The 24,329-nt window shown below is 37.0% G+C and overlaps 1 protein-coding gene across 1 annotated transcript in view; it reads right to left on the minus strand.

Moving 5' to 3' along the window:
* Positions 1-24,329, minus strand: part of LOC126482302 (laminin subunit alpha) — a 365,291-nt gene that overhangs the window by 143,216 nt on the left and 197,746 nt on the right. Inside the window, exons 27-32 of the mRNA XM_050106331.1 lie at positions 15,357-15,585; positions 13,978-14,105; positions 7,934-8,058; positions 7,655-7,828; positions 4,287-4,417; positions 987-1,137 (exon numbers count right to left, since the gene is read on the minus strand). Of these exons, the coding sequence (XP_049962288.1) occupies positions 987-1,137; positions 4,287-4,417; positions 7,655-7,828; positions 7,934-8,058; positions 13,978-14,105; positions 15,357-15,585 (938 nt within the window). The remainder of the gene's footprint in view (positions 1-986; positions 1,138-4,286; positions 4,418-7,654; positions 7,829-7,933; positions 8,059-13,977; positions 14,106-15,356; positions 15,586-24,329) is intronic.

Here is a 24,329-nt window from a genome sequence, read left to right on the forward strand (position 1 = left end):
CAATTTCCAGAGAGACTTAGTGAACAGAGTTCTCACCTTAAAATGGTGGTCCACTGATATATAGTGTCAAGACAACTATTTTAAATGACTGAAGATCCAATAAGAATATAATAAAGATGTATTATCAGTGAGAAGTGTTAACTTGAATAGGTATATCACACTTCTGTATGAATAGTAAGTAGTCAAAAACCAAAGGTTGATCACCAATTGGTTTTTTGTGAAATGCAAAAGCAGGAGGGACACCCTCACATCCAGTAGTTTGTTTTCATCCATTTTGCAGGAATATCAGGGCCTTTGTGTAAACACTTTTGGCCCAGAAATGTATTGCTGCAAACATTGCCACACAACAGTGTCCAGCAATGTTGCTGATCATGTGATTGCAATTCATGACACCAGCAACACTGCTAGGCAATACTGTTGCCAATATGTAATTTCTACAGGCTCTCAAGTTGTTCACCATTCTACTTGCCCTTATTGGTTTTACCAAAGATGTATTTTACCCAAAAAGAATACAAGTGATGTTTCCAATAAAAAGTGCCCAAACAGTAGGTCTGAAACATCTTGTACATAAACATGCCTCTGTCAAGTTAAGTAATTGTCTTTTCCCCACTAAGTGCTGAAATATGACCTCAGAATAATATAACACACAGACAAATTGATTACACATCTAAGCTTATGAAATTAAAACTCCATTCCTGGAGTATGGGAAATATGACTAACAAAATAAATAGCAAAGTACCCTTAATCAATTATTTTACTATTTTTAAAACTGCATTCCAAAACTGTAAGTGTTTATTTTATTGCTACAAAGTGAATACTGGATGATGAGTAGATAAGAAATTATATAAATCTGTACACAGTCTATGGATAAATAAATGCTACTGACCAATAAACAGCAGGTTTATAAACAGTCTTTAAAGTTTTTTTCTGGATCATTTTAGTTTTACATTTTGATATGACTGAAATAAAGGTAACATTCAGCTTACAAATGCATCCAGATGCTGAATAGTTCCAGAAACCAGGGGTGCAGCGGTCACATGTTCTTCCACTGACTCCGGGACTGCAACGGCAGGCACCAGATACATCATCACACTGAGTACTCTCTGATGCTTCTTGACAGTCACATGCTCTGCAACCCTTGAACAGACAAATTTAAAATTAATGATGGGCTCTTAAAATAGCATGGTAAAAACTAAACCTAAAGGAGACTATGCAATATTTCACTTTTCAACAAAATGTCAGAGTTGGCAAAAAATCAAAAAAAGAAATAAAGCATCTCTGAATTCCACAATATACTTCTACAGTACAATCCATTTTATTGGAAAATAGTAGGGCCAAGATTTGTAATAGAAAATGCTAACCTCCTTTTTCATTGTCCTGAGGTCAGCATCGCCACCATAATGGAGGCATGTTGGCTCAGACAAATGAGAATGGCCAATGAATGTAGTGAGAGGCAAAGTCATCATAATGCTCCTCATGTTAGCCAAAAGAATGTGTGTGTAGAGTGTGCAATGAGTGCACCATGTGCAGTGACTTGCAATGAAATGCGAATAAATAGTGGAAGAATAGTTTTGGAATTAACTGACCTCTAAGTAATTATATGCCTGGATATTTGTTAACTTTTATTTATGTTTTATTGTTGTATTATGCTGATATGTCTAATATAACTTTAAAATTCAGTAGACAAATAAATAGCTAAATGACTGGCAGTATTATGACAAGCAACAGGATAACAAAATGGCACCAAATAAGGAGAACACCACACCAAATACTGGATCAGAAAACACACAGTATGCAGGAAAAGATTAGGCATTTATAATGAATTTATAGTCTACATCCAAGTGTGGAGACATTATGACTGCGATGTATATTTTACAATTAATCTTGCTTCTGACAGCTGAGTAATTTTTTCGCTTGTATCATTACAAACACTTATTGTTACAAGATACAGTACTTTCATAAGGGTTTTTGTGATGTTTGTTGTGAATGAAGTTTACACAGAAGAAGCACTACAGATTACAAGTTATTTCTGCAAAACAGAGCACACTGAACTTCTACAAATACTTCTTCCACTCACCTTCCCTATGATGCATACAATTTACAAACTTGTTAAATTACACAACTGTGAGATCAAGTCCAGTGATCACACAATGCAGCTTTATTCTCTTCTTAAAGTGCTGCTAGATGGCAGTGCTCAAGAAGCAGTTGATGAGTACACTATACTGCTGGCCATTAGTACTGAAGATCAAATACAGACCTTTCATGTGACAGCTTAGCAACTGATTGCTCAGTTGTGGAGACACACTATATAATCTGCAAGCTATCCATATTTCAGGAATCCTTGTCACATAGCTCTCTGTTTCTGATTGCCATATTACCACCAGAAGAGTTGCCAAATTTCTGCATGTACTGATTGTTTATTCTGATTGCTCACAAAAAATTTCTTTCTCATTATATCTACTTTGATTTCATATAACACATATCCCATAGCAGACAAATGAATTGTAAATTTTCTTTGCCATCATGCACTTTACAACATGGTTAAAGGATTCCAGCAACTATTAAAACAATTATCTCTATCTTCCACTCAAATGCCCAAAAAATGCCCTTACCTGATGAAAGAATTTCATTTCTAGTTCAAAGATAAACCAGCAAGACAGTCTGCAAGACACCTATAATTATAACTCTTCTTTACTGTTGCATCTTCCCCCCCCCCCCCCCCCCCTCAAAATTCATCAGACTGGTGTTTATATTATTTCAGTTCCTGTATGACTAGATCTATCTCCATTACTTAACAAAATCAACAGTCAATCAGTATCAAATTCTCTATCATTCTTTATCCAAACAAATTGTACTTCATGAAGATGATTTCAGCAATGATCACTCCAAGGAGACCTTAAAACATTTTTTTTTTTTAAATTGCTTTTATGTTGATAGGTTTTACACACTAAACTATGTTTCCTCATAGATCTGTCTTCAATAATCATCCATCTGTGCCTAAATTAATTGCACCTGCATTTTTTTCTGTGACTTCCTCGGTTTGTTTATTAAAAAACTATAATCCTGCCTCGATTGCGAAAAAAGCACCTAGTGTTAAGTGTTAACCCAGGTTTCAGCGTAGATAACTTCACCTTCTTCAGAACAACAATAAAACCCACAAGTGCCTAAGAAGACCTTTGTCAATGATTAAAAGAACACCATAGCTATACATTTATAAACGAGAAAGAAAAGGAAAACACAAACAGTACATATGTACAAAGTCAAAACCACTACTTAACTTAATGGTGTACACTCCACCTCACACCGGCCTATGTTCAATGTGCCATGACCCCCCCCAGGCTAACTACTGGCTTTAGGTATAGCTTTTAAGCGTTCCTCCTGTTGTCATAGGTAGCTTCATACATAAGTTTCTTTACTAGCAAAAGCAACCGCGTGCTGTTATTTTTAGGTTTCATCTCCTATTTAGCTCATCTCTTGTTCTATCCATTTCATTTTTTGATATACATTGATCCACAGTTGGGAATATATAGGCTATTTAGCCCCGACCAATGGATAAACTTTCTCGTATTCATATGCACATGCGCATTCAAGTAACTTCCCTTGTCTTGCACATGTGCATACATAGCGGGTCAGGCTTGTAAGTGAGTGACCGTTTGTAGCTGCAGTTTATGGCGGGTCATGGCCCATCGAACATAGGCCAGTGTGAGGTGGAGCATACACCACTAAGTTAAGTAGTGGTTTTGACTTTGTACGTAGGTACTGTTTGTGTTTTCCTTTTCTTTGTCGTTTATAAATGTATAGCTATGGTGTTCTTTTAATCATTGACAAAGGTCTTCTTAGGCACTTGTGGGTTTTATTGTTGTTCTGAAGAAGGTGTAGTTATCTACGCTGAAACCTGGGTTAACACTTAACACTAGGTGCTTTTTTTGCAATCGAGGCAGGTATTTAGTTTTTTAACATATTAACCAATGATTGCTGACAAGCTGCGATGTTGAAGATTCTTCCTCGGTTTGCCTAAATTCACCATATCCATTATTGGGTTTCTGCATTCTGTCATATAACTTTCTCAGTTGCTATCAAAAAAGAAAAACAATTTAACTAGAATTTTCCTGTGCAATGCATGAGTCTGCCCCTACAATGGTGCACTTCTCACACATATTTGCTGTTAACAACATGTGCTGCACAATTTCATGGGGTGAACTTCAATTAAGTAACAAAAGATAATTTGTAACTAAACATTATTCTGTGTATCCACAGTAAATAAAACAGACAACAACATAGCATACCTCACAAGTTGAAAAACCAAAATGATCAGCAGCACAACTCTCACACTTTTCTCCTATTACATTTTCATGGCATACACATTTCCCAGTAAAACTGTCACACTCCTTTGTTCCACATTTATCACAGTCACAACCTGTGGAAAAAATATCCAATCTTTAAAGGCTTTATAAATTGTCATTCATATGACACACACGAATACTTCAACATCTACAGCAGACTTCATCTAGTGATAAAGATATCTCCATTACAGCATTGTGAATGACATTTTTTAAGAATTTGTTGCTGAAGATAATGTAAACTGTTCTAAAAATCTGAAAATATTAGCATAACCTGTAACTTATTTTATTAGATGACATTTTCACCATCTTTCATTATTTCTTTTGCTCTTTTGCAGAGGTGCATCTAAATGCTGTGATTACTCATATGCAATATTACTAGTATCTTACATGTTTTTATCATACACATTTTTATAAAATGTACATTCTAGGAGGACAACAATAAACAGAAATGTGCAGTGAAGCAATTTTTTAGCTGAAGCTGATTGACATATGGCACACAGAAACATTATTTTGTGCCATTATCAGCTTCCACTTCCCACACATCAATCAGCTACAAGGGAGTGGCTGCTTTTCCATACAAATAATCTGTTTATTTCTGTGACTCTGGCATTTCCTTCTCAAGTGGTTGCAGTAATTTTCATCATTTAAGTTGCGCCTTCTAGAATTTACAGATAAGTATATTTCAGCCATTCTGCCCTATAATGATTGCTCTGAACTTCTCTCAGTCTGAATTAACAAGAACATTTGCCTCCACTTCACATTTTCCTCATATATTTCTCTTGTAATTACATTTCAGTTATTTTATTCGTACCCATCTTACTAATATTCCTTTCCTTTTTGTCAGTCTCTTTTACCAGTCCCTGAAATTTTTTTTGCCTTCTTTTTTACTGCCTTTCAGACCTCTCTTGCACATAACTGTTAGTTTTACTGTTCTAGTTTGCCTTTGTGGTAACAGTTTTCTCATATTTCACTGAAATAAGTCTTGAAGTTACAGTTGCACTACTCTATATCACTAGCAATAGGGTAAAAATTTTCTATCATATATTTTAACGTAAAAACTGAGAGGGTGTTGAGAGTAAGGGTATTTCTTCTCCAACACATATAACTGCTTGCTCATACGGTACTTTCAACAGGCAGGATATAATACGAAAACATTAGGTCAGAACCTCAGTAATAAACTTTTGTGTACAAAGATGTGTGTGGTGCTGAGGAAGAAAGAATGTATGTCAGTAGAGAACTTTATCATATTTTACAAATGGAGAATAAAATAAATAAAAATGACAAGACAGTTCGAATGGGTGTAAAGCAAGGAATTCTCCTCCTTCATCATACATAGAATAATTCATATGTTGCTTGTTGGGGATAACTAATAAATAACAGTGTGTGTGTTTTCTAATTTAGAAGAAGCCATTTTATTGTGCTAGCTTGAGTATCTTGATCTGTAGCTGATCATGTACAATGGCTAATAAAAAATAATTCTGCTAATAAAAGGTACTTTTGTTTTGAAAGAAAGTTATACATGACCAGATGGTTATCTGATGAGGTAAGGGATATGATTACTGATTCACAAGTAGAAAGCAGGAGTTAATTGGAAAGCAAGAAAATATATAATCAATCAACAATTTGTAAATGTTACAGGAGAGTAACATTTATTACACCAACAAAGTGAAGATACTGCATCAGCAACAAATAACAGTGGATACATAATTAGCTTCAGAATAAGAAAGTTAAGGAATATGGAATAAGAACAAAGCTTCATCACTAACATAACAAATTTGTTTCATTACTTCAACTTGTGAGGGTCTCAGCTGTTGTGCCGGATGGTGTTGCTGCAACTGCACAATACTTCAATTAGGCTGCTTGTAGTCTTCAGGTGCAACTGTGGGGATCTGTAGCACCTCACCAGATTATGCACTCATTTGATAGAAAATTGCAGGCATCAGGAGGGTGGTGCTATAACATCATTGCAACAGTACACTGACATCCAGTCCCCTGCCAGAAAAATGAGCCACAGATAACATGTGTACAGGTGGGAATGGCTATCCACAATCTACAAAACCCAGAAAATGCATATGGGAAAGCTATTGGTACCCGAACTAGCTGCTGTGGCTTTGAACTTCCATCATTGTGATCTTGTTGAATTTGTTTCCCTCTATGGCCAATAAAGCCTTAGTGCTGCCAAAACTGGTTCCCACACATTGCTAAGCTCAAATTTTATGCATCTCCTGAGTGGGCCATTTGATACACACATTTCAACTCCTTCTTTATTGGTGGATTGCATCAGGTAGAGGCAGACTAGAAGATCTTTGTCTCTTTGAAGCTCTTGCCTTGTCCCATATCTATACAGCAACCAGCAACAGCAGATTTTTTGGTCTCAACTAGTCTGGTATGACATCTTGTGTTCATCAGATCTGTCTTTAAGTGTGCAACATGTCTCATTAATGTACGATTTTGCACAACAGCACAGAATTTTGTGTATTTCTGGTGTTCTTAGACTGAAGTTGTCTTTTGTAGACACTAACATCATTTGCACTCATGCCTTCTTCTGTTCCACAGTTCCTGAAGAGCCGCTACAGATGACTGCATTTTGTGATGTCCATGTAAAATGCACATCCTTCATCATCTTCATAGTGAAAAACTGTGTTACAATCACGTATTAGTGGGAACACATTTAAGTGAAGAAAGATATACCTTACTTAAGTGTGCTGTCTCTCAATTCTCCTCCAGTTTTTTTGTTTTTCTGTTGGGGCAGATGGTAAGTAGACAGTACTGCTGTAGCCATATATTATCTATTTAGTAGTAAGATAAAATTCTAAGTAACTGTTATTCTGGTCACCATTAGTAAATTACACAATGATTTTATTTCTGAATTTAGAGATAGGAGGGTAATATATTCCTGATCATCATTCACCCCCTAAATCATTTTATGTAGATTTTAGTCTCTTAGTCCTTTATTGAGAGAGTAAGGGTATATAACATCAGTTCTCAGTCTTGTCCTCAATGCAACAATATTAACACTGAACAGTAATTAATAGGTAATCAACATCTCAACATCAATTTTCTCAGATACACTACACTTGAGGTAATGGTATTAAGCTAGGAAAGAACAGTATAATTAAATGCAGCCTATAACATTTGAAATAAAATCACAAATTTTGCAATACTTATGCCATAGCTGACAATGGGTAAATAAAATCGAAACCACTTGTTAATTAAAAGTCCTGAATGTATCATTCTAGTGGATAGTGACTTTCATCTACATTCCGGATCAAAATGTAGAAATGCCATATCCAGCCAAATAAAACACTCACTTCGACAGTCTTTTAGATCTACTGCATCCCCAAAGAATCCTGGTGCACACAAGTTACAAGCTTCTCCATAAGTATTATTGAGGCAACGAAGACATTTCCCTGTAATAGAATCACATGCACCAGGGTCATCTGGGTTGATGTTACCACTGCATGAACAAGGCTGGCAGGTTTCACCTACAGGAAGTAAGAAAAAGAGATTGTGATACATTGTTCATTGGAGTAAACAGTAGCAAAGACAATTCCGTGTTATAAAATTTTTTAAAAAAAAGTTCCACTTGCCCCTTTCTTGTGGTCTTCCAAAATAACCAGCAGCACAGTATTCACATCTGGCTCCATAATAACCAGGAATGCAGTCACAACTAATTTCTTCACCATCAGCACTTACTTCACATCCTGTTGCAAAGCTGCAACAAAGAAAGAAGTAGAACATATTACCCTGATATATGATACAATACTTCAAATTTGTGCAATGGTGAAGTAATTTAGTACACAAACCCTATTTCAGAATTAGTCAAACCACTTTTGTCATAACAGCCAATCAAAACAATCAGAGTGACACCCTTACCTTGCAGGACTAACTGGGTTTCTGAATACTACACACCACTCTTGTGCCCATACGAGATACAAAAGAGAGGGTGTTCAAAGAGTTATGGATTTCACACAGTTTTGTTTAGCCAGCAGGAGAGTGTCATTGAGATACTCAGTTAATTCACATAGCAAGCCCTATGAGACAGATGTTGTGGATCATTGAGGCGCTTACTCTTAAAACTGAGTCCACATATTCCATGAAGGGTCAACTTAAGTACTACTTCCTCCCAAAACTATATCATGAAGTGATCATTAAGGTAAGATAAGAAAAAATGGAGCTTTAAATGTAGAGGTAGGTGAAAAAACATTTTTAATTTGTACCTGCTCATTATCATACATGTGATTTTCTGTAATGTGATCATTCTACGTGAAATATTGTTAATGCTCATTAATTATGAGTTTAATATTATATATCATAAAATTAACTGCTAGCTGCAAGTCTGATAAATTATTGAGATGTTATCTGTCAAAGACACCACACACACACATTTTAAATCACTGCAGACCCATCAATTTTTCCATGGCTTCTTTTTACTGGATAGTTGAGCTGCTTAACCACTCAGGATATGAAGGCTGTACTGATTGGTCATCTTGTACAAATTTGTTACTCTAAATTTGTAGGCATGATCAAACCAGATGTTGTTTGACATATTTATGTCTGAAGAAAATATAACAAGGACACTTTTAGAACAAAAGGAAATACTTTATTATTTAGCTGAAGATACCATACTTAATATCACTGTTTCTTTTGTTCACATTGGAGACTTTTGCTTCAGATTAAAAGGTATGGCCATCACTTGTTCAATTGACAACCTGTAGTTCGAATCTGCAATCTTCAGAATCAGATGCCACTTAAGATAATATCACTTCTTATTACAACATTAAAAATTATCACTTTCCTTGCTAACCATCAGTTGGACATGCAAATTTATATGTCAGTGCATCACACACAGTGGGATACACCACCAGCTACAAGCAAAAGGTAAAAGGCCAACAGAGAAGCTAATATATTTGAAGTGAACTGTGTATATCATTTACAAGAGCAAAATGAGGAAACCCACTAATTCACTTGTAGATGATTGCTGAGTCATGCATAGACACAAGTGACATATCCGAAAAATCACACTGCCTTCTGAAGTTACTTTCTATCTCTCTCTCTCTCTCTCTCTCTCTCTCTCTCACACACACACACACACACACACACACACACACACAAAACACAAGTTTATTGACGAAACGAATATACTAATAAGGAGTCCAAACCCATCCATACCCAACACCGAATAGGCTTACAACTGGTTCACAGTAATCAGCTTAACCATGATCTTACAAAAACTTATATTGTGCAATTTTCAACAAACAAGAATGACTTATATGTACCAGAAATAAAGATCAATGGCATATACTGTGTGAGGCACCAGGTGTGGAGTATATAAACATCCAGATGGATAACAAACAACGATGGCACCAGCATACAATTAAATTTAAAAAAAAAAATTATTCTGCAAATTTTGCACTTCAATTAATCTCTGATTATGTTGACCTATAGATAGGATTGCTTGGACTGAATGGCTAATCTAATGAGACAATTCAGCTAGAGTCAAAAATTTATTTAGTCTAGAAAAATGTGAAATGAGAGTAAGATGTAAAGTTAAGAAATAAACATTTTGCAGAAGAAACTTCACAGGCTTTAGAATCCCTAAATTCATAAGTCAATACTTTCCTTCCCTCACTGCATTATGGAGTATTATTATATATTAAGGACAAACTGTGAAATTCACAACCATAACAGCGGAATTGAAGATAATTTGGATGTAAGTATGCATCACCATGTAGTTTTCAGAATGATGTTTTATATTCCGTCATAAAAGTCTTTAAGAGGTTGCGAGCATATTGTCACACAGAACAACTTAATAACCCACAAACACCGACAAATCGAAACATTATGACCATTTGGCACCATGAGATTTAATTAAGCCTGGTGGCATTGTGGGCACACAACAAAGTAAGGAAAGTATACAAGCAGAGCTAAGTCAAATGAGGAATCATTCTAGTGATCTCGGTCACAAATGGTGAAATCCAGTGACGTGCGACCTTGACAAAGAGCAGGATATCATGGACCCCTACCTGGTAAAGGGAATCTAAGAAACGGTGAAACTAGTTGGCTATTCATGTGCTACTGTTGTGAGAGTCTATGGAAAGACACTGAAGGGCAGTTACAACCTGATTAGGCAACAAGGCATTGGATGTCCAAGCTCCATCACAGAACATGGAGATTTCCTGCTCTGTAAAGCAGTAAAAGTGCTACTGATGCAGTCTGGTGAGGGCAATGTCATGCAAGGAGGGAACATTCATGGCAGCTGTGGACTATATTAGCGTCATTGTCGACCACTTGAACCCTTTCATGCCTGATGTTTTCCTCAACAGGATAATTTTCCATCACACGAGGCCATAATTGAAGAGTATGATAGTGAATTCACATTGATGTCCTAACCACCACATTCACATGATCTGAACCAGATGGAATACATATGGGATGATTTTGGGTGCCAGCTCCACACCCAACAACCATTGGCCCATAATTGACATGCACTGCATGAGCTGTCCATGGACATATAATGTAACATTTCTGCAAACCTACCAAAGACTTGTCAAATACATGTCATACGAAATTGTGTTCTAAAGCTGTGTCCAAAGGATGTTATTAAGTATGCAATCAGAATTTTTTGGCTCATCAATGTACACACAGAACTAGAGTACAAGAATGACTGATTAACAACTTCTATGATTTATCGACATTTTTGACACAGGAATGTAAATTACAGTATATTCTGTTGTTCTGTAAAACTAGTTTCAACTTTACCACTATATAAGGTGTCCCAGAAGGAATGGTCAATATTCAGGGATACGACAGAAACACTAATTTAAAGCAAAAAACTTCATGTGGACTATGTTCTATTCTGAGTGGTTTCACATTTAATTACATTGTTATTATTTTCTGTATTATTCAATATAATGTCAAAATAAGAAAAGATAGTTGCTACTCACCATATAGCAGAGATGCTGACTCACAGACAGGCACAACAAAAAGACTGTCAGAGAGTGCAGAGAGTGATCTTTCTGCCAACAAGGCCTTTGTCGGAAATAGACAACACAACACACCACACACACACACACACACACACACACACACACACACACACACACACACACAGGCAAACTCAACTCACACACACATGACCACAGTCTCCAGCTGCTGAGGCCAAACTGTGAGCAGCAGTGCATGGTGGGAAAAGCAACTGTGTGGTGGAGGTAAGGAGGAGGCTGGGGGAGGGGGGGGGGGGGGAATAGCAGGGTAGAGGGTGGAGGACAGTAAAGTGCTGCTTGTGGGAGCATGGGAGCATTTAAGGACAAGGTGGAGAGAGGGTAGCACAGTAAGCACATTCGGGAGATTAGGCAGAAGGCAGGGGGGGGGGGGGGGGGGAGGTAACAGAAAATGAGAGAAGTGAAAAGGCTGTGGTTTATTCATGGAATAGAGGACTATGTAGTGCTGGAATGGGAACAGGGAAGGGGCTAGATGGGTAGTACAATGACTAACGAAGGCTGAGGCTATGAGGAAAATTCAGGGTGTATACGTGAAAAAGGAAAAAAAATTCCCGAATTTCCCGTTTAAAAATACACTTCTTCCATGGCGAAAATACACTTTCTCCATAATAAGTGACAGTATACTTTCCCTCGAGACAGTAAAACTTATCAATCCTATGAATGGTTAAAGTTTTATACACCAGAGTAAAGCATTCCAGCACTTTAGAAAACATAACACAGAAAAAAAGGTATAAATTTGAATTCCACCGAACAAAGCACATTAGTTTCCAAAGCATTGAAATTGAGATTGTGATATGTCATTGTACACCAATCATAGCTCATATCACGTGATCTCACCAGCAGATGAAAGCAGATATTCAGAGCTTAGGGTACGTGGTGTAGTCAGTCAATAGTAACATCACTGTTACATATTACGAACACACAAGTAGGAAAAGTTAATGGTTTGAAATAATATACATAATGTACATAAAGGATACATATAACATTGGTCAGTTTTTGCGTTTGTTACACTTTAAGATACATCACACAAATGTGCCAGTAAAATTTTAAATCATGAATAAATGACTGGTCTTTTGGGCTTGAAATTCTTCTAAGCAGCTGGTCCTAAAAGTGTTAAGTTTTAAATGAGAGTCAAACAATCTGTAATTCAAGAAATTCATCCAACATTCTTGCATGTAACATAATTCATCTTGTGTAAAAGGAAATATACTTTGAAACTAATGCTTCTCAAACCACCATTTGTAATATTTTCCTGTGAGCTGTTAGAAATAGGTTCATTCCAGCAGCTGCCAGAGAGCATCAGAAAACAGGCATTGCTGTGTGTGTGCAACTACAATGATGCAGGAAGCCCATTGGTCCATATGTATAAATTGACTGCTTCTGTGTTAAGGATTAATGAAAGCCAATTTTTTTTAGCAAACTGACAAAAATAATTTCATTTTTCTGCAAGGCACTTAATGCTTGACAGCAAAAAACTGGAAATAAAATCAAATCAGAAAACAAATTAATAACATAATTTAGTGTTCCATAATTATGTGCATGTATCTGAATTCACTTGATAGCTCCAGGCCACAGAAATACTTTTTGTTTTCATTTGACATGAAGAGGAAACAGAAAAATCACTACCAGCCACACTTAAATAGCCAGAAGGGGGAGAAGGTACTGTTCATATGTGACTCAACTATGCATGCACGTGAGCCTGCTGGAAAGTGCTCAAAAGAACCTAACCCAAACAATTGTGACGTCATGATCATCGGAAGCAGTTTGTTGTTATGAAGTATTGTGAAGTCCTCATCCTAAAGCCTTTGATACATTTTGCTGTTGACTATCAGTTCTTATCAGCCAAAATTACAAAATTTTAACTGAAAACTAAAACACTGATAAATTCCCAGAATTCTAAAAAATTCCTGGCTTTTTCTCAGATGAAAAAATTCCCAGGTTTTTCCCGATTGTCCTGGGGCGTATACACCCTGAAAATTACATAGCCGTATCACATTCACTTCCAAGTACTATAAAACACGCTATATTAGGGATATTAGGGATTCAGCTGAGTCACAAAATACAACAGGTGAGGTGACATGATGTGCTTGACAGACGTGTACTATTATTTCAACGGCACAAACAAACATTAATTCAAGAACAACAAAGAGAAGCTCATCAGCTGGGACAAATTCCATGCCAGATTGAAGAAAACAGTTGGTGACAGCAGCAAGTCTGCTTAAGTGGAAGAACAACTGAGGAACATAGCCCAATGTCCTTTAGGAGGAATGTCTCTTCACTGTGCGTGCTTCAAAAGGTTGTGTGTGTCACACTTGGGTTAAGAATATTACTTGTTTCTACACATTTATCACTGTCTGCATGAAAACATTTAGTTATAATTTGTTTCAGAAATTAGATTTTTTCAGCAGCAGGCACATGATATTGTTAACTGTATATTTTAGAAGTTAAACATGTAATTACTTTCAATGTAACACATGACAAGTTGACAGTTTTAGGTGCAGTTCATTGCTTTTAGGTTTTGACTGTCATCATCTCTTTCTTTTCATAAAATGTTCTGTTATGAGTGTTTTTACATTTAAATAAATACTTTATTTCACTCAAGAATGCCCTGTTTAGTAACTGTTACTTACTTGTTTGATGGTATAGGAAGAGGACAGGCACATATCATGCAGTCAACTTGTGTTCCTATGGTTGCATTGCCATAGTATCCCTCAACACAGCGTTCACAGTGGTCACCTTCAGTATTGTTCTTACAGTCCTGAAAAATGGATTTACAGTATGATGTATAAGGTTTAGTGAGGCCTATGCTAACATCAGTTCGCAAACCTGGGCACTAAGGAAACTCGATGAAAAGCAATTTAGCATATTTGAAAGAAAAATCTTGAGAAAAATTCTTGGGTCAGTGGTTCCTGGAGGAGGAGATATAACAGTGAATTATACAATCTGTAGAATGGTTCTGGTTGTATGTTAATACTTCAGGAGTAAAGGTGACCCCTCACAGAAAAGCAAAAGCATTTAATCATTCACAGGTATGGGAAAAAAAAAAAAAAAAAAAACCCTTGTTCAAACAATGGAAAATCCAGGATGAAATGTAACAATATTGTGAAAAGGAAAGTTGCTACTCACCATATAACGAAGATGCTGAGTCACAAATAGGCACAATAAAAAGACTGTCACAAATACAGCTTTCAGCCAGAAGGCCTTCGTCAGAATTAGATGACAAACACATACATACACACTCACGGAAATGCAACTCACACACACATGGCTGCAGTCTCAGGCAGCTGAGGCCACACTCAACTTGCTAGTTTTCAAAGTAATCTTTTTTCACACTGTTGAGCCTGTAGACGACAACACTTCTTCTTTTCAGTGAGTGGTCTCCTTTACTCCTTAGGAACAACAGAATCTGTATGATGAACCAGACATCATCATTTATTAAGATAAAAATGTTGAATGTGCAGGACATGTACCGAGAGCCAATGGCAGAATGATTAAGGAAATGTTCAAGGCAGTGCCTGGAGGAACCAGGAGGGTTTGAACACCAAACGTGTCAGAGGGGACATAAAAAAAAATGAAATTAGATTTGTAGGAGTTTGGCACTAAACAGAAAAAAATGAAATAATCTTGTACAGAAAACCACAGTTCACAAAGCATTATTGAACCAATGATGATGATTATGATGATGAAGAAGAGCAGATATATAAACCTGCAACTGCAGTATTTTCTAAATATACCATCTAAGCACCCCAACATACATGATAGTACTTTCATACATACAGCAAATGGAATATTTTACTTTACCAATAATAAAATGTGCATTTTTTTTCATTTGTAACTGTAATATTGCAAATTACCTGTGCAACTGCTGCGAAATAAGCCATGTGAAACAATTATGAGTAGATAAAACAAAGTTACAGTGTCACACTCCATGACTAACACAACATCAAACTGCCTCGGATTCACTGTATATCAATATAATAATAATAAGTATAGCCTAAAAAAAACTTACAAAACATATGCCAGTCACTGGATCACAGGTATTAGAATGTCCATGACAGTTACAAGGTACACAGAAACCACCATATGGACCAGTCTGAGCACGATAATATCCAGGAGCGCAGTCTTCACAAGAAAGACCCTGGTAGTTTGGTGGACACTGACACTGTTCCACAGCGAGAGCAATGCTGCTGTTAGGATTATAGCCTTCAGTAGCAATATCAAGTGTCACATCAGTTAATCTGCAATCAGAATACAAATTTCATAAGTAAAATATCTACACTATAATTGAAATAATCGATTTTTGAAAATATAATACAACGGGTAAATAAAAAAAAATCTACTCACCAAGCAGTGTCAGGGAAAGTTATGGAAATCTGCAAGCTTTCCGAGCCAGTGGCTCCATCTTCTGGCAGAAGGGTTGAAGGGAAGGGAAGAAGGATGAAAAACAAGGACTGGCGAAGTTTAAGAAATGGTGTGTCTCCCCTGAAGAGAGGTTTTCCCCATTTCCTAAACCTCATCAGTCATTTTTGTTCACCCCTTTTCCTTTCCCTTCAACCCTTCTGCTAGAAGAAGGAGCCAGTGTCTCTAAACGATTGTACTTTTCCATAACTTCTATAAGTGTTTTATCCTGGCACCACTTGATAAGTTTATTTTTTTATCCATCCAGTTATATCATAAATTATAACTGAACAACAGCAAATCAGTTTTTAGTCATGTTTAGCATTGGAAGTGATAGATGGAAAATATTTTAATATGTCTCCTGGAATTCCTAATGTTGCAGCCCCTTCTAATTCTATCGACCTCACCAATCCGAGTGTGAACTGTGAGCATTGACAGTGTTGTAAATCTCTGGGCAGAAGTGAAAGTGAGTACTGGTCACTTCACTATCAGCTTAAGCCATGAAATCAGGTTTAAAATCTTCCTATAGCTGTACATCTGGGCAACAACAAGACAACTCACCTGTTGCGATCGGAGCTGATCTTTCTGAAAGAGCTGATCTTTCTGAAAGTTTGTGTGTAACATCAGGTTGGTAAATAAATGTGTTACCCATTGCCTATCTCATCAACAAATAATGGTCACCACAGTTGAAAGGTTTTTTTTTTTTTTTTTTTTTTTTTTTTTTTTTTTTTTTTTTTAAAAAAAATCAGTTAACTAGTTTAAAATCACAAACTCTTTGGAAGATTTTGTTACTATTTCCGCATGTCAACTGGGAGAGGTGGATTCCACGTGTCCTCAGTGTGGGAAAACAACTGCAGTTTACTGCACATTGCTGTACCTGCTGCCTCAACATTTATTCCGTGCTGCAGCATCCTGGCTTGGAGAAGCAGGGCACGCCACCAAATAATGGGCATGCTGTGACAATGGTGCTGACATCGCAGAAAACACGTGACACTTGCTACTCAATTTGGATAGAAATGTCACTCTTTCCTGTCAGACAGAATTCAAGTAACGTCATACTCAATGTACGAAGACTAATTGTACACGAGGTGTTGCCTTATATGAAGCACCTGTAACAGAAGGTGCTAGTAACTGTATTCAAAAGAAGTTGTTTCTACTATTTAGTAGAAAGTTAAAACTTTATCAAAGCTTCCAGATTCTAGCACGCAACTGAACAACAAAGAAGTCCACATTAATCATTAATGCAAACTACAGGGTTTTAACTGAATATTTATTTAATATTCATTTCAGAATATGCAGTTCAGAATATGAGGGCAGTAAAGCTCACAATCTGAATACATAAATTTTTCAAACTACCAAGTCTCATTTCAAGATACAGACAAGTGCAAAGGGTGGGCTTGATGGTCATTGAGAATTCCAACAGATACAAATCATGTCTCATGTTGGCACAACGGACACTTTCCACTTAGGTTCAGAGGCCATCCTTCATTCCTATAGCAAATAACCTATGTTACACTTCACTGGCTGCCTGAAACTACATGTTACAAGCAGTGAAACTCTAAATTCCAATTGGAATGTATATCATAAAGATATGCTGGATGCCAGTGGTAGTGACATGTTTTTAGCCAAAGATAATATGATAATATCTGGTGAGGTCAGTACAGAATCTGAATATGAAGTAATTTGGGTGAAGACAAGGGCCAGAATATGTATTTCAGTATTTTACTGTATTCTGTTCAATAAAGGATTAGCAATTTTATTACTTTAAATATATCATGAATATGCTAAATAATGCATGTGTTTGTTTCATGCACTACAAGGAGCCTTGATGACAGTGCAATGGCCTTTTGACACTGTTTTTCTGATGAGGTGGTGCCAGACCAGCTTCCAGCCAAGTGAACAGCCATGTAGGGTGGTAAGACACTTCCAACTATGCCAAGACACCATCGTATTATAATAAAAAAATGAATATGTATTATGCTGCAAAACAAATGTATCAGTTCTTCTTGAGACTTATATTACTCAAGTTCTGAATAATCCTTGCTTAGTTTCGATGTATGTTCAGTAAAGTGAAGTTTTATTATGTGGCAATTACTTGTATATTGAAATATCTAATAAATTTGATGGAAGTCCAGAAAATATAAAAGTTTGTTTGTGCAGCGCATTTTATTGATGATGTTCTTGAAATTTTTGCATTATGTCTACAGGAGGATTAAATTAAAAGGCATTAACAAACCAAATTCTAATAAAAAAAGGCAAATGTGATTCACAACTTGAAATTTTTTGCACTATGTCTACAGGAGGATTAAAACAAAAGGCATTAATAATCCAGAATTAGTAATGAAAAGACAAAGTATTTCATTGACCTCTGTTTTTGAAATACCATGACAAAGTGAATTTATGACAAATTACTCGATAATTTCTGAAAGGAAAGGAGTTTTAAGTTGTCTATCAGTGAAAATAGCTTTACTGTATGATTAAATGATGATGGCATCCTCTTGGGTAAAATATTCCGGAGGTAAAATAGTCCCCCATTTGGATCTCCGTGCGGGGACTACTCAGGAGGACGTCGTTATCAGGAGAAAGAAAACTGGTGTTCTACGGATCGGAGCGTGGAATGTCAGATCCCTTAATCGGGTTAGAAAATTTAAAAAGGGAAATGGATAGGTTAAAGTTAGATATAGTGGGAATTAGTGAAGTTCGGTGGCAGGAGGAACAAGACTTTTGGTCAGGTGAATACAGGGTTATAAATACAAAATAAAATAGGGGTAATGCAGGAGTAGGTTTAATAATGAATAAAAAAATAGGAGTGCGGGTTAGCTACTACAAACAGCAAAGTGAACGCATTATTGTGGCCAAGATAGACACAAAGCCCATGCCTACTACAGTAGTACAAGTTTATATGCCAACTAGCTCTGCAGATGATGAAGAAATAGATGAAATGTATGACAAGATAAAAGAAATTATTCAAGTAGTGAAGGGAGACGAAAATTTAATAGTCATGGGTGACTGGAATTCGTCAGTAGGAAAAGGGAGAGAAGGAAACATAGTAGGTGAATATGGATTGGGGGGAAGGAATGAAAGAGGAAGCCGCCTTGTAGAATTTTGCACAGAGCATAACTTAATCATAGCTAACACTTGGTTCAAGAATCATAAAAGAAGGTAGTATACCTGGAAGAATCCTGGAGATACTAAAAGGTATCAGATAGATTATATAATGGTAAGACAGAGATTTAGGAACCAGGTTTTAAATTGTAAGACATTTCCTGGGGCAGATGTGGATTCTGACCACAATCTATTGGTTATGAACTGCAGATTGAAACTGAAGAAACTGCAAAAAGGTGGGAATTTAAGGAGATGGGACCTGGATAAACTGAAAGAACCAGAGGTTGTAGAGAGTTTCAGGGAGAGCATAAGGGAACAATTGACAGGAATGGGGGAAAGAAATACAGTAGAAGAAGAATGGGTAGCTCTGAGGGATGAAGTAGTGAAGGCAGCAGATGATCAAGTAGGTAAAAAGACGAGGGCTAATAGAAATCCTTGGGTAACAGAAGAAATATTGAATTTAATTGATGAAAGGAGAAAATATAAAAATGCAGTAAATGAAGTAGGCAAAAAGGAATACAAACGTCTCAAAAATTATATCGACAGGAAGTGCAAAATGGCTAAGCAGGGATGGCTAGAGGACAAATGTAAGGATGTAGAGGCTTGTCTCACGAGGGGTAAGATAGATACTGCCTACAGGAAAATTAAAGAGACCTTTGGAGAGAAGAGAACCACTTTTATGAATATCAAGAGCTCAGATGGCAACCCAGTTCTAAGCAAAGAAGGGAAGGCAGAAAGGTGGAAGGAGTATATAGAGGGTCTATACAAGGGCGATGTACTTGAGGACAATATTATGGAAATGGAAGAGGATGTAGATGAAGACGAAATGGGAGATAAGATACTGCGTGAAGAGTTTGACAGAGCACTGAAAGACCTGAGTCGAAACTAGGCCCCGGGAGTAGACAACATTCCATTAGAACTACTGGTGGCCTCGGGAGAGCCAGTCATGAGAAAACTCTACCATCTGGTGAGCACGATGTATGAGACAGGCGAAATACCCTCAGACTTCAAGAAGAATATAATAATTCCAATCCCAAAGAAAGCAGGTGTTGACAGATGTGAAAATTACCGAACTATCAGTTTAATAAGTCACAGCTGCAAAATACTAACGCGAATTCTTTACAGACGAATGGAAAAACTGGTAGAAGCGGACCTCGGGGTAGATCAGTTTGGATTCCGTAGAAATGTTGGAACACGTGAGGCAATACTGACCTTACGACTTATCTTAGAAGAAAGATTAAGAAAAGGCAAACCTACATTTCTAGCATTTGTAGACTTAGAGAAAGCTTTTGACAATGTTAACTGGAATACTCTCTTTCAAATTCTGAAGGTGGCAGGGGTAAAATACAGGGAGCGAAAGGCTATTTACAATTTGTTCAGAAACGAGATGGCAGTTATAAGAGTCGAGGGGCACGAAAGGGAAGCAGTGGTTGGGAAAGGAGTGAGACAGGGTTGTAGCCTCTCCCCGATGTTATTCAATCTGTATATTGAGCAAGCAGTAAAGGAAACAAAAGAAAAATTCAGAGTAGGTATTAAAATTAATGGAGAAGAAGTTAAAACTTTGAGGTTCGCCGATGACATTGCAATTCTGTCAGAGACAGCAAAGGACTTGGAAGAGCAGTTGAACGGAATGGACAGTGTCTTGAAAGGAGGATATAAGATGAACATCAACAAAAACAAAACGAGGATAATGGAATGTAGTCAAATTAAGTCGGGTGATGCTGAGGGAATTAGATTAGGAAATGAGACGCTTAAAGTAGTAAAGGAGTTTTGCTATTTAGGGAGTAAAATAACTGATGATGGTCGAAGTAGAGAGGATATAAAATGTAGACTGGCAATGGAAAGGAAAGCATTTCTCAAAAAGAGAAATCTGTTAACATCGAGTATAGATTTAAGTGTCAGGAAGTCGCTTCTGAAAGTATTTGTATAGAGTGTAGCCATGTATGGAAGTGAAACATGGACGATAACTAGTTTGGACAAGAAGAGAATAGAAGCTTTCGAAATGTGGTGCTACAGAAGAATGCTGAAGATAAGGTGGGTAGATCACGTAACTAATGAGGAGGTATTGAGTAGGATTGGGGAGAAGAGAAGTTTGTGGCACAACTTGACAAGAAGAAGGGATCGGTTGGTAGGACATGTTTTGAGGCATCAAGGGATCACAAATTTAGCATTGGAGGGCACCGTGGAGGGTAAAAATCGTAGAGGGAGACCAAGAGATGAATACACCAAGCAGATTCAGAAGGATGTAGGTTGCAGTAGGTACTGGGAGATGAAGAAGCTTGCACAGGATAGAGTAGCATGGAGAGCTGCATCAAACCAGTCTCAGGACTGAAGACCACAACAACAACAACAACATCAGTGAAAAGTATATTAATTAATCACCCAAAAAGTGATCATAGTAAGCACAAACTTTAACAACAATTTGAACTTAACTGGAAATATCTATTTTGTCTCAGAGATTACTGCACATTGCAACACAGTGCTAACAATCATCTCTGAACACCATAGCAATGGAATAAACTGCACTATTAACACACAGAATTCTAATGGACAATTTTGAACTTCATTAAAACAAAAAAGAAAAAAGTTTTTGTGTCTGGTAAATTACTCCTGTCTTGTGGTCACCAATATTTCTTTTTATTTTTACTCCTTATGATGTGTTTCACCCTCAGCATCATCAGATGTGTGTAAAAAGAAATATTAACCAACACAAGGGTAATTTATTAGTGGCAAACGTGATCGCAGATCCCCTACAGAACTTCAAGTCTAAAGTAATGAGATCTGTGCCCATAGTTTAATCACATGAGCAATAAAAGAATCTACTCAAATACAATTAAACTCTGTCAATTGCAGTGAAGTATGGTTATCAGTGGAGTAACAATTTTGATCATAAAATGAGATTATGTATAACATGCCAGATAGAAAAACTCATTACACTACTCTCACTAGCAAGAACGGTCATGCCACTGCATTCTATAGACCTCCTGCATCGGGAAAAGTAATGGCAGAACACTTCAGGCAAAAGAAAATTTTCTGGTTGTGTTATAGTATGAATGGGAGATTTCAGCTTACCAGACTAGAAGATGCAAGGGATTGGGGTGGGTAGTAGGGACAGGGAATCATGCGAAATTGTTTGAAGTGCCCTCTCAAAAATTGCCTTGAGCACTTAATCAGAGAACTGATTAATGAGTGTAACATCTACGATCTTCTGGCTGGAAACAGACTCCAATTTTTGTATTCAGTTACTACAGGGCAGGGAATCAGTGATCATACGCCAATTACAGTGTAGTGACATGCTACACAGCATGCACAGTTGATACTCATCTGCTTCAGCAGATGACAACAGCAGATTAAGCTGACTCGCCATGAGGAAAGCGAACTGGGATAGTGGAATCTCTCTTCACTATGGCTACCTTGCAGCAGCCCCAGTGTTTTTTCTGGAGAGAAGCATGTAACAAAAAGAGCTCCCTGACCACCATTTCCCACATGGACGCCTAATGACGATATGCATGACCAAGCGAGTTAGTGTTATATAGTGAGTGTCTTTCATGCTGTGTGGTCGTGAAGATGGAACTTGACAGGATGTTGCAGTGATGGTGTTTTGGACATGTATGATTCCAGAGAAGATGATGCTGATGAGACGGTATAGCACGGTGCAGCTGAGCAATGTTTGCGAACATCTGCAAAAAACCTTGCTGAGCACCAATGACTGAACATTAGAATTTTGTTCATATGAGCAATTTTAGTCTGATGTTTTCACGCTATCCCCAGCCATTTCACAGGAATGGTAGGCTACTCCCGCATCACGGAATTTTCAGTAATTATTGTATCACAGCAGATAGTGTGCTATGTTACCATAGTCTACCATGTGCATGCTCGCAAGTTTCCATTTTTCTTCTATCTGCTAGGTATGGAACAGATGGATATAATTTTCAACATTTATAAATTATTACTTGCCACTCACTGCTGAAACATTCAGTACTTTGAGGCTACTGTGTGTTATAGTAATTATTCTCAGTGTGATCATTTATCGCTATGTGATTTTATGGTGTTACCATTCCATGTCAATTTTAAGTAATTGTGTCCTGTTCCAATAAAAGAACAAAAAAATCAAGTGTACTTTCACATCAAGTTCACTTTATTTTTCACCAACTCTCATTGGTACTAGTGTACCACAGAGCCCTGTGCACATGGTTAGGGAGAAAGAAATTTCCCACAACAGCATCACTGACTGCAGGTGCCAATAGGAATGTAATGTGAGGTGGGAAAGTATTTCTGCTTAATAAAAGCGAAAACAAACAAATTTCAGATCATTTGAACAGTCAACAATCATCTCAGACACTGAAAATGATGAGTATAAATGGACAAAGTTCAAGACTACCATGCAGTATTTCCTAGATAAGTATGTACTGAGCAAAGTTGTGAAGGATGGGAAAGCCCCACCAAAGGCCAGCCTCATAGAAAAACTAAAACTGATTTGACCCAAAATTAGTAGAAGAAAGATCATGTGCGGAGCTTTAAATGAATTCAGAACTAAGAGTATTTATACTGTTCTGACAGTAAATCCCAAAAAGTTTTGGTCTTAGTTAAATCAGTGAATGAACCAAAATCATCTGTCCACACACGCAGTGACCATACTGGCATCAAAAGTGTGGATGACAGAGTAAAGGTGGAAATTCTAAATTTATTTTCCTGAAATTGTTTCAATTAGGAAGCTCAAACTACAGATCCCCTTCTAAATCATTACACAAACATCAAAATGACAGCTACCAAAATGAAAGCCTGTAACAAAGAAAATCAACTGAAATTATTCAGCAGAGGGATTGGGATAGCTACCACATTTACCTGGCTAAAAGGCAATATCTCCCCCTTTTCTTTTAAAGAGGTTGCTTGGGAAATTTTTATTTTTAACAAATTATGGGTAATTAAAACTGCAAACTGTTTGGCTGATATAAAGTATCAGACTAAAAAAATTAACATCAAGCTTACTCTAAACTTACACCATTTTGATAATATAATTCAAAATAAAATAAACAAAAAAAGATCTTTTACATTACTTTTTATCTTCACTTTTTTACTGTCTAAGATAGCTGTATGTGGTAAAACTAGTTTTAATCATGATTATCATCATCACTGGTACCATCATCTTCATTTGTAAGCCAACTGGCTTTTCTTCCTTTTCAACACTCCTACAATAGCACATCATATTCTGAACCATCCATAACACTGGATTTGCAGCACTCTTTTAAACCTTCCATAATAGATTCACTTGAAATTCCTCCTCAGTTGCTAAGGATCCACTGGCCCAGCTCGGATGTCGAGTGTTTCTTTAACTTCCCTCATGGAATGAGGGAATGGTCTCCTTGGTGAAGTCACTCACTGTAAAGCTGTCAAAGGCAAACCTTAAAAGGTCTATTTTCATGACTCAAAGTTGTGAGGTCATGCTGCAATGAATTATTACCAGGTTGTATTGTTCTTT

This window comes from Schistocerca serialis, chromosome 5, assembly GCF_023864345.2.
Source record: "Schistocerca serialis cubense isolate TAMUIC-IGC-003099 chromosome 5, iqSchSeri2.2, whole genome shotgun sequence".
Taxonomy (NCBI): domain Eukaryota; kingdom Metazoa; phylum Arthropoda; class Insecta; order Orthoptera; family Acrididae; genus Schistocerca; species Schistocerca serialis.